Below are 13,351 nucleotides of genomic sequence, written 5' to 3'. Positions count from 1 at the left end.
ACCAAGACACTGATCAGGATTTAAAGAAGGTTATTTATTATGTAGAAAATTCAAAAGGATAAAATGCACAAGAACACTTATCATAGACTTCTGTATTATCACAGATTCTACAGATAATAAAATAAGCATGCATACTTAAAGCAGTATGTTACAGCACCTGACCATCAGCTGCTCTGAACAATAAGTCATGTCTGACACCTCGACATGATTCAGTTCAAGCTGCCAGCAACACATTCTGCTAGACGTCCATGCTGCTGACTCCTACCTGCTGCTGCTACTGAACACTGACTATAAAACATATTGGGAGTTGAAGGTGAATGTATCCACCTCCCCCACATCCTGCACAGCCTCACTCTCATCAGGGATATTTCAATGTCCTTCTTATTGGTGTCCATCAGGTGAGCATCTGAAGAAAATCACAGGAGACTTTGTGTAAAGTTACAGCTGGAACTGTGACTCTACATGTGGAGTGGGCCTGTTGTATCTGATGCAGGAGGCTCTCACCTGACTGGACTTCACACCATGTCTTCCTGCTCCTCTGGGTCTTCTGTCTGTGCTGCAGTGAGAGAGACGTTCTCATACTCAGGAACAGAGTCCAACTGATGGACAGAGCAGACAGAGGGAGGCTCTTAATCATGAAACTGTATATATTGTGAGATATAATCAAACATGTATTATATTCTGAAGAAAACTAGTTGATGTCATTGTTTTAAAACCAAAAGCATTACTGGTTTCCACTCAGCAAGTTGTCTTTATAACACAGGTTCACTTAACTCCTCTTCTTCAGATCATTTATGGGACAATGTATAACCTCTGTCTCACCTCTATCTCTTCAGGTGTATGTGCTCCAGTGCTTGATCTCAGAGATTTCTCCTTCCTGGATTAACAACAACAACAACAACACCAACAAGTGCAGAATTCATGAGAGTGAAAGAGAGGATGTTAGAAGATAATAAATACATGTTGAGTGAACTGATGGATTTCTCGTGTTGTACCTCATCCACAGACTCAGGAGAAACACAGGCATCAGAATCAAGACCCCCAGAGTCGTCCTGATGATATTCACCATCATTCTTGAACTCCCTAGAAAGAGGAATACATGTGTGATACGTCTCACTACTAGATTTATGAATCACTTTGTCAGTGTCATCCACCTCTGACACCATGGAGGGTCCTCCCTGAACACTGACATGTTTAATATGCATGGGTTGCTGCATATTACAATGAGGATCAGGTCTGGTGAATGTGGAGAACTCACCTGTTCCAACACTCAGATATAAGGTGGAGTTACTACGTCCTAACTTGTTCTGGGCTTCACAGGAATAACTCCCACTGTGTTCAGCTCTGAAGTCAGTGATGGTGAAGATCTGTCCTGAAGCGTTTGGAGAGTCTTCATTCTCCTTGTACCAGGTGTAGTTAGCTGCTGGGTTAGCATCACTGCTACAGGTCAGAGTCACTGAACTGCCCTCCTCTATCTCAGCAGAGGGACTCACTGACACAGAGGGGAGCTTTGGAGCATCTGGAAGAAATGACATAAATGAAATAACATGAGGATGAATACACACATTGAAATGAGTAATAGTTGTGTGTGTGGGAGCATCTGAACATCTAGAGATGGTTTGTTCCTGGCAGCAGGCAGAGCTACAGAGAACAGGTAAGGTGTGCACTGTTACAGCTACACATTTCTCTCAGTTGCTTTGTTGGATCAATCTGGGTTTTCTTCAACATTTTGTGGAAAAATAATTAAAACTTCTATTAAAGGAACATCCTCTCTAAGCACGTGTTGATGTAGGACAGTGGTTCTCAACCTTTTTTGGGCCGTTGCCCCCTTTGCATTATCCAGGTCGCTGACCGCCCCCTATCACATCAAATGTAGGGTAATTGTCTCCCCTGAACTCTAATATTGATTATTATTCAGCATTTATCATTTTATTTTGTATTAGATATTTTTCATATTAATTTTGTATTTAATTTCTTACAACATTTTTCTGATTATTAGGTTATTACAAAAACTCAAATTCTCTAAGATTAAAGTTAACATATTAACATTAAATATTAAAAATAACAACAACAATAATAATAATAATAATAACAATAACAACAATAATAATATTAATAATAATAATAATGATAATAATATTAATAATAATAATGATAATAATAATAATAATAATAATGATAATAATAATAATAATAATAATGATATTAATAATAATAATAATAATAATAGTAATGATAATAATAATGATAATAATGATAATAATAATGATAATAATAATAATAATAATGATAATAATAATAATAATAATAATATTAATAATAATAATGATAATAATAATAATAATAATAATAATGATAATAATAATAATAATAATAATAATAATGATATTAATAATAATAATAATAATGATAATAATAATGATAATAATGATAATAATAATGATAATAATGATAATAATAATGATAATAATAATAATGATAATAATAATAATAATAATAATAATAATAATAATAATAAAAATGATATTAATAATAATAATGATAATAATAATGATAATAATAATGATAATAATAATAATAATAATAATGATAATAATAATATAATAATAATAATAATAATAATGATAATAATAATAATAATAATAATAATAATAATAATAATACTGATAATGATAATAATAATAATGATATTAATAATAATGATAATAATAATAATGATAATAATGATAATAATAATGATAATAATAATAATGATAATAATAATAATAATAATAATGATAATAATGATAATAATAATGATAATAATAATAATAATAATAATGATAATAATGATAATAATAATAATGATAATAATAATAATAATAATAATAATGATAATAATAATAATAATAATGATAATAATAATAATAATAATAATAATAATAATAATAATAATAATAATGATAATAATAGTAATAATAATGATAATAATAATAATAATAATAATAATAATAATGATAATAATAATAATAATAATAATAATGATAATAATAATAATAACGATAATAATAATAATGATATTAATAATAATGATAATAATAATAATGATAATAATAATAATAATAATAATAATAATACTAATAATTATAATTATAATAATAATGATAATAATAATAATAATAATAATAATAATAATAATAATAATGATAACAATAATAATATTGATATTAATAATAATAATGATAATAATAATGATAATAATAATAATAATAATAATAATAATAATGATTATCATAATAATAATAATAATAATAATAATAATAATAATAATGATAATAATAATAATAATAATAATAATAATAATAATAATAATAATAATAATAATAATAATGATAATAATAATAATGATATAATAATAATGATAATAATAATAATAATAATAATAATAATAATAATAATAATAATAATAAAGATAATAATATTAATATTAATAACAACAATAATAATAATTATTATTATAATAATGATAATTATTATTATTAATTAGGGGGAATGAAGTAGTGGATTAACTGGCTAAAAATGGATTCAAAACAGATCAGATAGAATTACCAGCACCTTTCAATAGGACAGAAGTAAAATGATTTATACAATACAATATGAAAACACAATGGCAGAAGTTCTGGGACAAGAACACAAAAGGAAAACATACATATCAGATTCAAATGAAGGTAGGAATGGAACTGCTGTTACACTGTGTTTATAAAGAATGTGCAAATGTATTTAGGGTCCTAGCCAACCTGTTGTAATCTGGGGGAGGACCTCACTTCCTCTGGGGGGGTCCGGAGGTATGCTCCCCCGGGAAGAGTCTAATTTAGGAGTTAAATGCTTCAATCTGGCTCACTTTTAGGGCACAATTAAGAGATCCATGGATACATGTCCCATCACCCATATGAAACAGAACTGTATACTTTTCAATAATCAATCAATTCTTAGAATGTGACCACAACCAATAACTAATCATTTCAACTTTTGGTCACTTATATTTGGGTTCCTGAATCTATGTCAGCCTCTCCTCTCCCCCCCTCCTGTGAAGCAGCTATAAAACACTTATACCGTGTTTCTTATCTTAAATTACCGAGTTAGTATTTTTAAATTGTATTAATACATATCTTTCTAATCACTCCCCTTTTAAACTTGTATTTGTACTGCCGAATAGTATACTTTGGAATGATTGTTTTTTTCACAACTATAATATAATATTAATGCTATATAATAATATGATATAGTATCTTGGTGTAATATTAAGCTGTCTTTGGCTCTTTCTGCTGTACAAATGAAAATGTCCCCTCTGTGGGCGATTACAGGTATTCTGATTCTGATAAAGGTGTGCCTAGGAAATATTTGATTACATAAATGAGGACCAAACCGTCTGAGAACCACTGAGATAACTGAGAGTAACAGTAACTATCTAAAGTTTAAAAGGAGTCCTTAACCTCACTGAGCTGTAGCTATCTGAGGCAGAGCTTCTCAGAGGACTCTCCCTCCGCCTTGTTCTAGTAACGGCGTCTAATGCCCGATAGCCATGCTAGCTAACCAGATGCTAACAAAAACAGTCCCCCGCTCGCTCAAAATGTGCTCGTGCCAAAGCCCCCAAAACAGGACTGTGGCAGGAGTGTGTTACTGCAGAGACCATTGTAAAATGCCGTAGCCAGTGTTCGAACTATGCCGAGATTTTCGGGGGGTCCCATTTTTCTCTCGGGGGGGGGGGGGGGGGGGGGGGGGGGGGGGGGGGTTGCTCTTGCGCTTGACTCAGTTTCAGGGGGTCTCGGATCCCCCGAGTCCCCCCGTAGTTCGTAGTTAGCTGTATTTCAGCAGAAAGTCTCACTGACTCAGAGAGAAGCTTTGGAGTATCCTGAGCAGATGTAGCAGACTGTGAATGTGAGCTGGAGAAAGTAGTTATGATCAGTGAAATATTATCAAGCAAAGACTGGACAGATTAGAGCTTTCAAACAATGTTTCACTCACATTTCACATCAATGGAGATGTTTGTAGATCTCTTCCCCAGCTTGTTCTCAGCTGTACAATTGTACTGTCCAGAGTCAGAGGAGTGGATGGAGCTGAAGACAAGAATCGGTCCTTCATTGACATGAGAAAAGTGTGCATTTGGAGCCTTCTTGTACCAGATGTAGTTAGCTGCTGGGTTAGCATCACTGCTACAGGTCAGAGTCACTGAACTGCCCTCCTCTATCTCAGCAGAGGGTCTCACTGACACAGAGGGGAGCTTTGGAGCATCTGGAGATTCAGAGAGATCCATGAGTTTAACATAAGATAGTTGTGTATTTTTAAACGTTAACATGCCTTTGTCAGGTGGTGCATTTTGTATTAGGGCATGGATCTTGGGAATAAGCGTTTAAAGATCTATCATTGTCTGTCTGGAAATAAAACACAGTCAACAGTATATATTCACATTATTTCTGTAATTACTGTCAATAAACTGTATGTTCTGTACCAGATGTGTTCAACAGTAGAAGCTACATGACATCCATCCCTTACTGCTGGGTCACCACAGCATCATAGTAGTACTCACACTGCACATCTACAGGTAGAGATGTAGAGATGATCTCTCCATATTGATTCTCAGTCTTGCAGTAGTAGTTCCCTCTGTCCTCAGAGCTGATGGAGGGGAAATGATGACTTCCTTCTGCTCCCAGAGGCAGTGTTTGGTACTCCTTGTACCAGGTGTAGTTAGCTGCTGGGTTAGCATCACTGCTACAGGTCAGAGTCACTGAACTGCCCTCCTCTATCTCAGCAGAGGGACTCACTGACACAGAGGGGAGCTTTGGAGCATCTGGAGGAGATGATACAACTAGGTTAAGGGAGTGTTACTACAGAGTTATGAGCAGTGAACTCCTCTCTTGTAAAGACTGGACAGATTGAAGCTTTAAATAAACTGTTTCACTCACATTTGACATCAATAGATATAATATTCGATGTCTTCCCCAGCACGCTCTCAGCTGTACAGTAATACACTCCAGAGTCAGAAACCTGGATGGAGCTGAGGACAAGCTGTGGTGCTTTAGTGAGTAGAGGAGGTTTCTGATTTCCACCCTCCTTGTACCAGGTGTATTGAGCTGCTGGGTTAGCATCACTGCTACAGGTCAGAGTCACTGAACTGCCCTCCTCTATCTCAGCAGAGGGACTCACTGACACAGAGGGGAGCTTTGGAGCATCTGGAGAAAAAATGAACATTAATGATTTAAATATAAGAATGTTTAATGGCACATGATTTACTATTTGGGGATTTATTTTAGAATTCACTTTTTGTTTTAATATTGTAAAGTAGATCCTGGACACATTAGACAGTTGCTGTTTGAAACTGGTCTAAACTTGGTCTAAATCTACTATCCTAATAACAGAGTGTATGAAATGATTGGTGATTTTATGTAAATAAATGTCCTGGATCGATGAAAAGGTGACTTTTAAATATTACCTTTCTTTCATGGTGACATTTTATCAGTGCACGCTGTAGCTGCCGCTCTGAAGGCCTTATTATTGTAGATAGATTTAGTATTCCTACAGTACATCTACTTTCAAAGCGGCCCCTCATCATCCTTTATAACGTTGCAGGTGCAGGCCGTTTTTACAATTTTGTCCTTAATTACTCTTACTTTTCTTTTTCCGTTCTTGGTGTGTATAGGATTTCCTGGTCTCTATCAACATGTATTTTGTATGTTGCTTTTCTTACAACTATGTACAGTTTAAAGTTCAGCTTTTCTTATTGCAATAATACTTCGTCCATATTAAGATTCTGAAGACAGTGAGGTTATCTCTGAAATTGAATTGTGTTGTAATGTCAGTGTGTGTGTGTGTGTGTGTGTGTGTGTGTGTGTGTGTGTGTGTGTGTGTGTGTGTGTGTGTGTGTGTGTGTGTGTGTGTGTGTGTGTGTGTGTGTGTGCGTAAACTCACACACTGCAGGAGAGGGGAAGTCCTCATATCCTTTCAGAGCACAGGAAAATCTCTCTGTATCACCTAAGTGGAATAGTCGAGCAGAAGATTTCCCTGTCCGAGTTTTCTCTCCGTTGCTGTACCAGACATAATGACCAGAGGGTACACGACAACTGCTCTCACACTTCAGCTCTACCTTGTTAGTATATTTGGGTTCAAACAGCATTGTGAGATCTGGATTCAAGAAGAAGGAACAGGCATGTTATTTCAGATACAAACTGTCAACAAACATGCATTCATAAACATTTATACAATATTTTATAGATATTGAACATTTGAACATTATATAAATGAATTCAAATATTGCCTGTGACGGACAAAGTGACTCCAGGTTCAGCAGTAAATGCATCTTGGTTTGTTGTGAACCTGAACCTGTACTGAGCTGAGTCGCTCTCTCTCAGGTTTCTGATTCTCAGAGTGCAGATGTTGTTTCCACAGAGAGTCTCAACACGACCTGCATACTCTGAGTCTGGGAAGAGCTCTATAGGTTCATCATCTTTCTTCTCAATAAACCAGAATGTTTTCTCTACTGTGTTAACACCACCTCTCCATGTAGATGGGTATGTGTAGCTGCAGTTTATCTCCACTGTTGATCCTTTCACTGCACAGATCTCAGTAGAAGAGTAAGTCACTCCCCAGACATCCTGACCCTGAACCACTGAAACACAGAGCACATCAGAAACTAGAATCAAACACAAATATATATATATTTTTAATTGTTTTTGGGAAATTTGCTTTTCATTCAACCCTGATCTACTTATTTATACAAATCACCTTCTTTTACAAGTCCCACATTTCCCCAGAATCCCCTCTGTTGATGTGATGAATGTAAGTGTAGATGTGCAGTACCTGACACAGAGAGCAGGAAGACCACTAATCCACTCACTGCTGCAGTTAAACTCATAGCTGCTCCTCTCATCTCTGTGAGACTATAAAACATGTCAGATTAAATAATGAACACAGGAGGTTTACAGAATCATCACATCAATAAACTGTTTCTACTTACAGTGAAAGAGGAACGATGTGTTCAAAGACGCCTTTCCTCTGTCGTCAATGAGCAGAAAACAGCTGCTGAAAGACTAGATTTACTTCCTCTTTTGATTATTAATATGTATCATGACACAAACCACAGTAAACACCCTCTGCACAATAAAGAGTTGTTGTTTTACAAAGTATCAACTTTTCTCAAACTAAATGAACTATGGTTAAAGACCCCCTTTGCTGCGTGTATACTACTGACTCCTGAAAAAAGCCTGAAAAAGGATTAAAAATGATGAGGCTAAAACAGTTCCTCTCTATGAGCACTGAGGACGTCACACAGTCTGCAGGTGTAGTGCAGGAACAGGGATGCATTCACCTGTGAACCATGAGGCAGTTTTACTGAACAGGATGAAGAGCACAGTATTAGTTATAAGAGAGGATGGAAAATGCCATATCATTGTTCTTGGTTTGTTTCTTATCTCTGTGGTCAGGCTGCTTCAGTTCAGAAATGCAGAACTATGAGACGTGGGAACTTACAGGTCTGCCAACATGAACACCTCACACATGACTGGTAGCACACACACTGTTTGATATGATGATGTTGATTAGAAAACTATAGTCTAATGACTTTAGCTTGTTTAGGTGGATCAGTTGGAAAAGCTGTGTGCAGAGATGTCTTACTTTTTGTTAGGATCTCAGTTTCTGTATTTTTAATTTACAGTTTTATTTTGAAATGTATCTTGTTTTGTCACTTCCTGTCTTGTCTTCTTTACTTCCTGTCTTTAGTTTCCCTCCTGTCTGATTGTCTGGTCGTGCTCACCTGTTGCCCCTGTGTTTCTCCTCCCCCTTCCCAGCTGTTTCCTGTCTTGTGATTACCCTCCTCTGTATTTAGTCTGGTCTTTCCTCTGTGCTCTTTGTCGCGTCATCTTCTTTATTTGCCCTTTCCCCGTGATGTCTTGCATCTCTCTCTTTCTGCCCTCCCTTTTCCACCGGTTAGTCTGTGTTTTCTTTTGTTACTTTTCCTTCGTTGTACATTTTTATTTTCAGCTTTTTTATCAATAAAAGCTCGCCCTTTGTTATACGTTTGAACCCCTGCCTCCTCTATTGCTTCTGCGCCTGGGTCCTTTCCCCTATTCCTGACAGTACAACGCAACCAAAAAATGGACCCAGCAGAATTATTCGAGGATGCCGTCCCAAGACAAGAGGTGATGAGAACCCACCAGGCGTCCTCAACCCAGGTACATGCGCTGGCTGACATCACCGTCCTGATGCAGCGGATGGCCGCCATGGTACAACAGCTAGTCCGTATAGATGCTATTCTACCTCCACCTGCAGCTCCGGCACCTGTTCCAGCTCCTGGCCTGACTGGATACACTCTGGAGCCTCATGTGGGAACGGCGGAACGCTACACTGCCCTTGCCCCGGCCTCCATGACGTTTCCAGGTCGAGTCCCGGCCTCCTCAATTCCAGGCCAACGCCCTTCCGCCATGATTCCAGCTGCAGTCCAGCTAAATCCAGCTACTCGTGTCCTGTCTTTGGCCCGGCCCACTTCATCTGCTCCTGGGGTTCCTGCCATCACCTGTTCTGACTGGGGTCCCGCCAACACCTGCTCATGTTCCCTTGGGGTCCTGCCGTCGCCTGTTCCGATGGGGGTCCTGCCAACACCTGCTCATGTTCCGTTGGGGGTCCCGCCGTCACCCGTTCTGATGGGGTCCCGTCAACACCTGCTCCTGCTATGTTGGAGGCCTCGCTATCACATGTTCTGTTGGGGGTCCCGCCAACACCTGCTCTGTTGGGTGTCCTGCCATCACCTGTTCTGATGGGGTCCCGCCAACACCTGCTCCGTTGGGGGTCACGCCATCACCTGTTTGGATAAGGGCCCCGCCAACACCGGCTCCTGCTCCGTTGGGGGTCCTGCCGTCACCTGTTCCGATGGGGGTCCTGCCGTCACCTTTTCCGATGAAGGTCATGCCAACGTCTGCTCCGTTGAGGATCCCGCCAACACCTGCTCCAGCTCTGTTGGGGGTCCCACCATCACCTCTTTCGATGGGGGTCCCGCCAACACCTGCTTCTGTTCCCTTGGGGGTCCTGCAATCACCACTTCCGATGGGGGTCCCGCCAACACCTGCTCATGTTCCGTTGGGGGTCCCGCCGTCACCTGTTCTGATGGGGTCCCTTCGACACCTGCTCCTGCTACGTTGGGGGCCTCGCTGTCACATGTTCTGTTGGGGGTCCCGCCAACACCTGCTCCTGCTCCGTTGGGTGTCCTGCCGTCACCTGTTCTGATGGGGGTCCCGCCAACATCTGCTTCTGTTCCCTTGGGGTTCCCGCCATAACCTGTTCCAATGGGGGTCCCGCCAACACCTGCTCATGTTCCCTTGGGGGTCCCGTCCTCACCCGTTCTGATGGGGGTCCCGCCAACACCTGCTCCTGCTACGTTGGGGTCATGCAGTCACCCGCTCCAATGGGGGTCCCTCCGCCACCTGTTCCGATGGGGGTCCCGCCAACACCTTTTCCTTCACAGTTGGGGGTCCCGCCGTCCCCTGTTCTGCCTGGGGTCCTGCCAACACCTGTTCCTGCTCCCTCCAAGGACCTGCCGACTCCATCACCTGCTACCTCGGGGCTCCCGCCGACGCCAGTACATGTCCCGCCGACTCGAGCTCCTGTCTCGTCAGTGGTCGCACCGCCTCCTGCTCCAGGTCTTCTGAAGCTGTCCCGCAGCCCTCCAGGCCGCCCTTCAGCGGGAACCCACTGCTGCCCACGCCGGCCTTCTGCCCCTCCACCAGAGTGGTCCTATCGCGGGTTCTGCCGCCCTAATGCCCGTCCTCCAGAGGCGTCTCGCCGTCTGCCGGCCCAGCCCCAAGAGTGTCCCCGCCGGGGCCTCCAGTCGCATTCCTGCCCGCCTCAGTCGCACTCCTGCCTGCCCTCCAGAGTTCCCCCGCCCTTGCATCCGGCCCCGTCTTTGGCCCAATCTTCGTCGCTGGCCCTGCCTCCGCCCCCAAGAGTTCCCTCGCCGTGACTTGCGCCCCTGTCTCTGGGGCCTCACGGCCTCTGCCTTGCTCCCTGGTCGTCCGCCCGAACCTTTTCCACTGGTTTGTCTTTGTTTTCTTTTATTACTTTTCCTTAGTTGTACATTTTTATTTTCAGCTTTTCTTTCAATGAAAGCTCGCCCTTTGTTATACGTTTGAACCCCTGCCTCCTCTATTGCTTCTGTGCCTGGGTCCTTTCCCCCAATTCTGACACTTTTAAGTAAAGAGAAACTTTAAAATGTGAAAACTGATCAAACAGCATGCAGCAAACTTCATTATGAACTATCTGCATGTTTAGATACCACTGGAGGTGAGAGAGGTAATAGGTGTTTCTGTAGTCTGGGTGACCTGATCCTTTAAAGCAGACAGTGGAGGGAGCACTCAGAGTGATGAAGCCTGAATGTGTCACACTTAAGATTCACCACTAGAGGACAGTGAAACATCAGGTACTGATTCTAACTGCTGCAAATACTAATTTATGACTTTGTTGTTTTTGAAAGGGTTATAGTCATTTAATTGTGTTTTGTTCTCATTGTATCAGATGTTTTGGGGGTACTGTGCATGATCCTTGTTTCATATGTCATGTCCTTGTGTTGTGTTTTATTTTGAAATGTTTTCCCCTCTTGTGTCATGTTTAGCTTCACTTCCTGTCTGCGTTTCCCTCCTGTGCCTGATTGTGTCATTGTGTTCACCTGTTGCCCCTGTGTTTCTCCTCCCCCTTCCAGCTGTCTCTTGTCTTGTGATTGCCCATGTGTATTTAGTCCCTGTTTCCCTTTTGTCTGTTATGTGGCCATCATTTCTTCCCTGATCTTGTCCAAGATACCTGCCTGTTCCTGTCGCCCTTCATGTCTGAAGCTAAGTGTTTTTCATGTCCTGTGTTCCCCTTGCTTCGTGTTTTCATCAACAGCTTTTGAATAAAGCTTTTATTTGGACCCTTACCTGCCTCCCCTTGATTTACTGCACTTGGGTCATGTTTCCCCAACCCTGACAGTTGTATTGTCTCTTTGAATTTTTCTCTGAATTAATTTCATTGCATCTTGTTATTTCACTCATGTAGGCCTATGTATGTTTGCTGTATGCTTGTATTGAATGCTTTTGTAAAGAGTCAGAGTGATTAGAAAAGCTAAAGGTATTACATTGAAATGTGGATTTACATTACCTGGCATAGAGAGAAGGAAGACAACAAATCCACTCGCTGTTAACCTCATCGCTGCTCCTCTAGTCTCCGTGTGGCTTCAGTGACAATAACATAAAGAAGAAGATTGAACAAAAGAAAACCCTTTACATTGAAAGAAAGGGAGTTCTCACAAACCCTAATGCCCCTCTGTGGGCATGAAGGTAGAAAGGACAGAGAAAGCAGGTGGTTAAAGAACACCACTTCCTTCCTCTTCACATTATTGCTTTACATGGTTTGTTGTTTCGCAGCAAGAGACTAGTTTGTGGTAAACAGACCTCCTCTCCTCGCTAACAAGAGAAGATACATCATAATGTATTCCTATATCATAAAAGCTGCCAAAATTAAGGATGTAAAACAATGTTCTTTGAATAAATCTCAACAATACAAATGAACATCACAATAAGGAAACTGCCTGGACTCCATGAATTGAAAATGCATGCATTAATAGTGTGTGCAAAAACTCACATCACAAAATCTTTAAATTAAGAAATAGCTTTGGTTTTACTTTGTATTATAATAATAATAATGGCTGTTTAGTTTTAATATTCAAACTCAAACCAGACTTCACTCTGCAGCACGAACTGAACTGAACTGAACAGTGTTTCCGTCAGTGAAGAGCAGGACTGTGGCTGTGCTGTGGACACACACTTCCCTCCCTCAGTGTGACAGTCTGCCTCTACTGTGTTCACCTCCTAATGTCTCCTGACAAACACTGCACTTTCATCACTGCAGCTAGTTATTCATTTATTGTTTTCAGTTTTTTATTTCGAGCAAACATATGCTATTATTGTACTTTGAAATCACGGGTTATGGCAACAGTATGTACATGAGTTACTGCAAGTTAAACCTTTTTCATTCAAGCAAAAGAATACAAAACACATGACATCCAGAAGAGTCATCAGTGATGAAAACAACGAGCTCCGGAGGTTATATAATTAACAATAACAAATCATATTAAAACCTATAAGATGGAAAATGTCACACCTCTATATATACAGTCTCTGGTTTACACACAAAGAGAACTATACTTCACAGGCTCTTGGAAACAGTTTTCTCTCAGTAAAACACGGCTCTTTACTACAACCTAGTGGCAGTAGTGTGAAACTGCAGCTAGATCAGCTGATGCATGTTCCTCTGTGAGACCACAATGTGCAGTGAAGAGCAGGACTGTGTGTGCTGT

At 40.1% G+C, this 13,351-nt stretch overlaps 2 protein-coding genes across 5 annotated transcripts in view; one reads left to right on the top strand and one right to left on the bottom strand.

Annotated features, from left to right (window-relative positions):
* LOC134864565 (sialic acid-binding Ig-like lectin 12) overlaps window positions 1-13,351 on the top strand; it is a 59,759-nt gene that overhangs the window by 29,699 nt on the left and 16,709 nt on the right. The window lies entirely within an intron of this gene.
* Window positions 14-12,387, bottom strand: LOC134864564 (myelin-associated glycoprotein-like). Of its 2 annotated transcripts, XM_063883640.1 has the most exons (13): window positions 12,154-12,387; window positions 7,991-8,028; window positions 7,834-7,913; window positions 7,292-7,642; window positions 6,946-7,158; window positions 5,943-6,209; window positions 5,567-5,827; window positions 5,005-5,271; window positions 1,259-1,519; window positions 996-1,083; window positions 823-877; window positions 505-599; window positions 14-406 (listed from the first exon to the last, which is right to left on the bottom strand). In XM_063883640.1, exons 3-12 carry the CDS (start codon window positions 7,901-7,903, stop codon window positions 516-518), a joined length of 1,917 nt encoding a protein of 638 aa, XP_063739710.1. In that variant the 5' UTR covers window positions 7,904-7,913; window positions 7,991-8,028; window positions 12,154-12,387; the 3' UTR covers window positions 14-406; window positions 505-515. The 2 variants fall into 2 exon arrangements, with proteins under 2 accessions (XP_063739710.1, XP_063739709.1); XM_063883639.1 differs by lacking the exons at window positions 7,991-8,028; window positions 12,154-12,387 and having other exon boundaries at window positions 7,834-7,977.

This window comes from Eleginops maclovinus, chromosome 5 (genome assembly GCF_036324505.1).
Source record: "Eleginops maclovinus isolate JMC-PN-2008 ecotype Puerto Natales chromosome 5, JC_Emac_rtc_rv5, whole genome shotgun sequence".
In the NCBI taxonomy this organism is placed as follows: Eukaryota; Metazoa; Chordata; class Actinopteri; order Perciformes; family Eleginopidae; genus Eleginops; species Eleginops maclovinus.
This window is presented reverse-complemented; position numbering and strand designations above follow the sequence as displayed.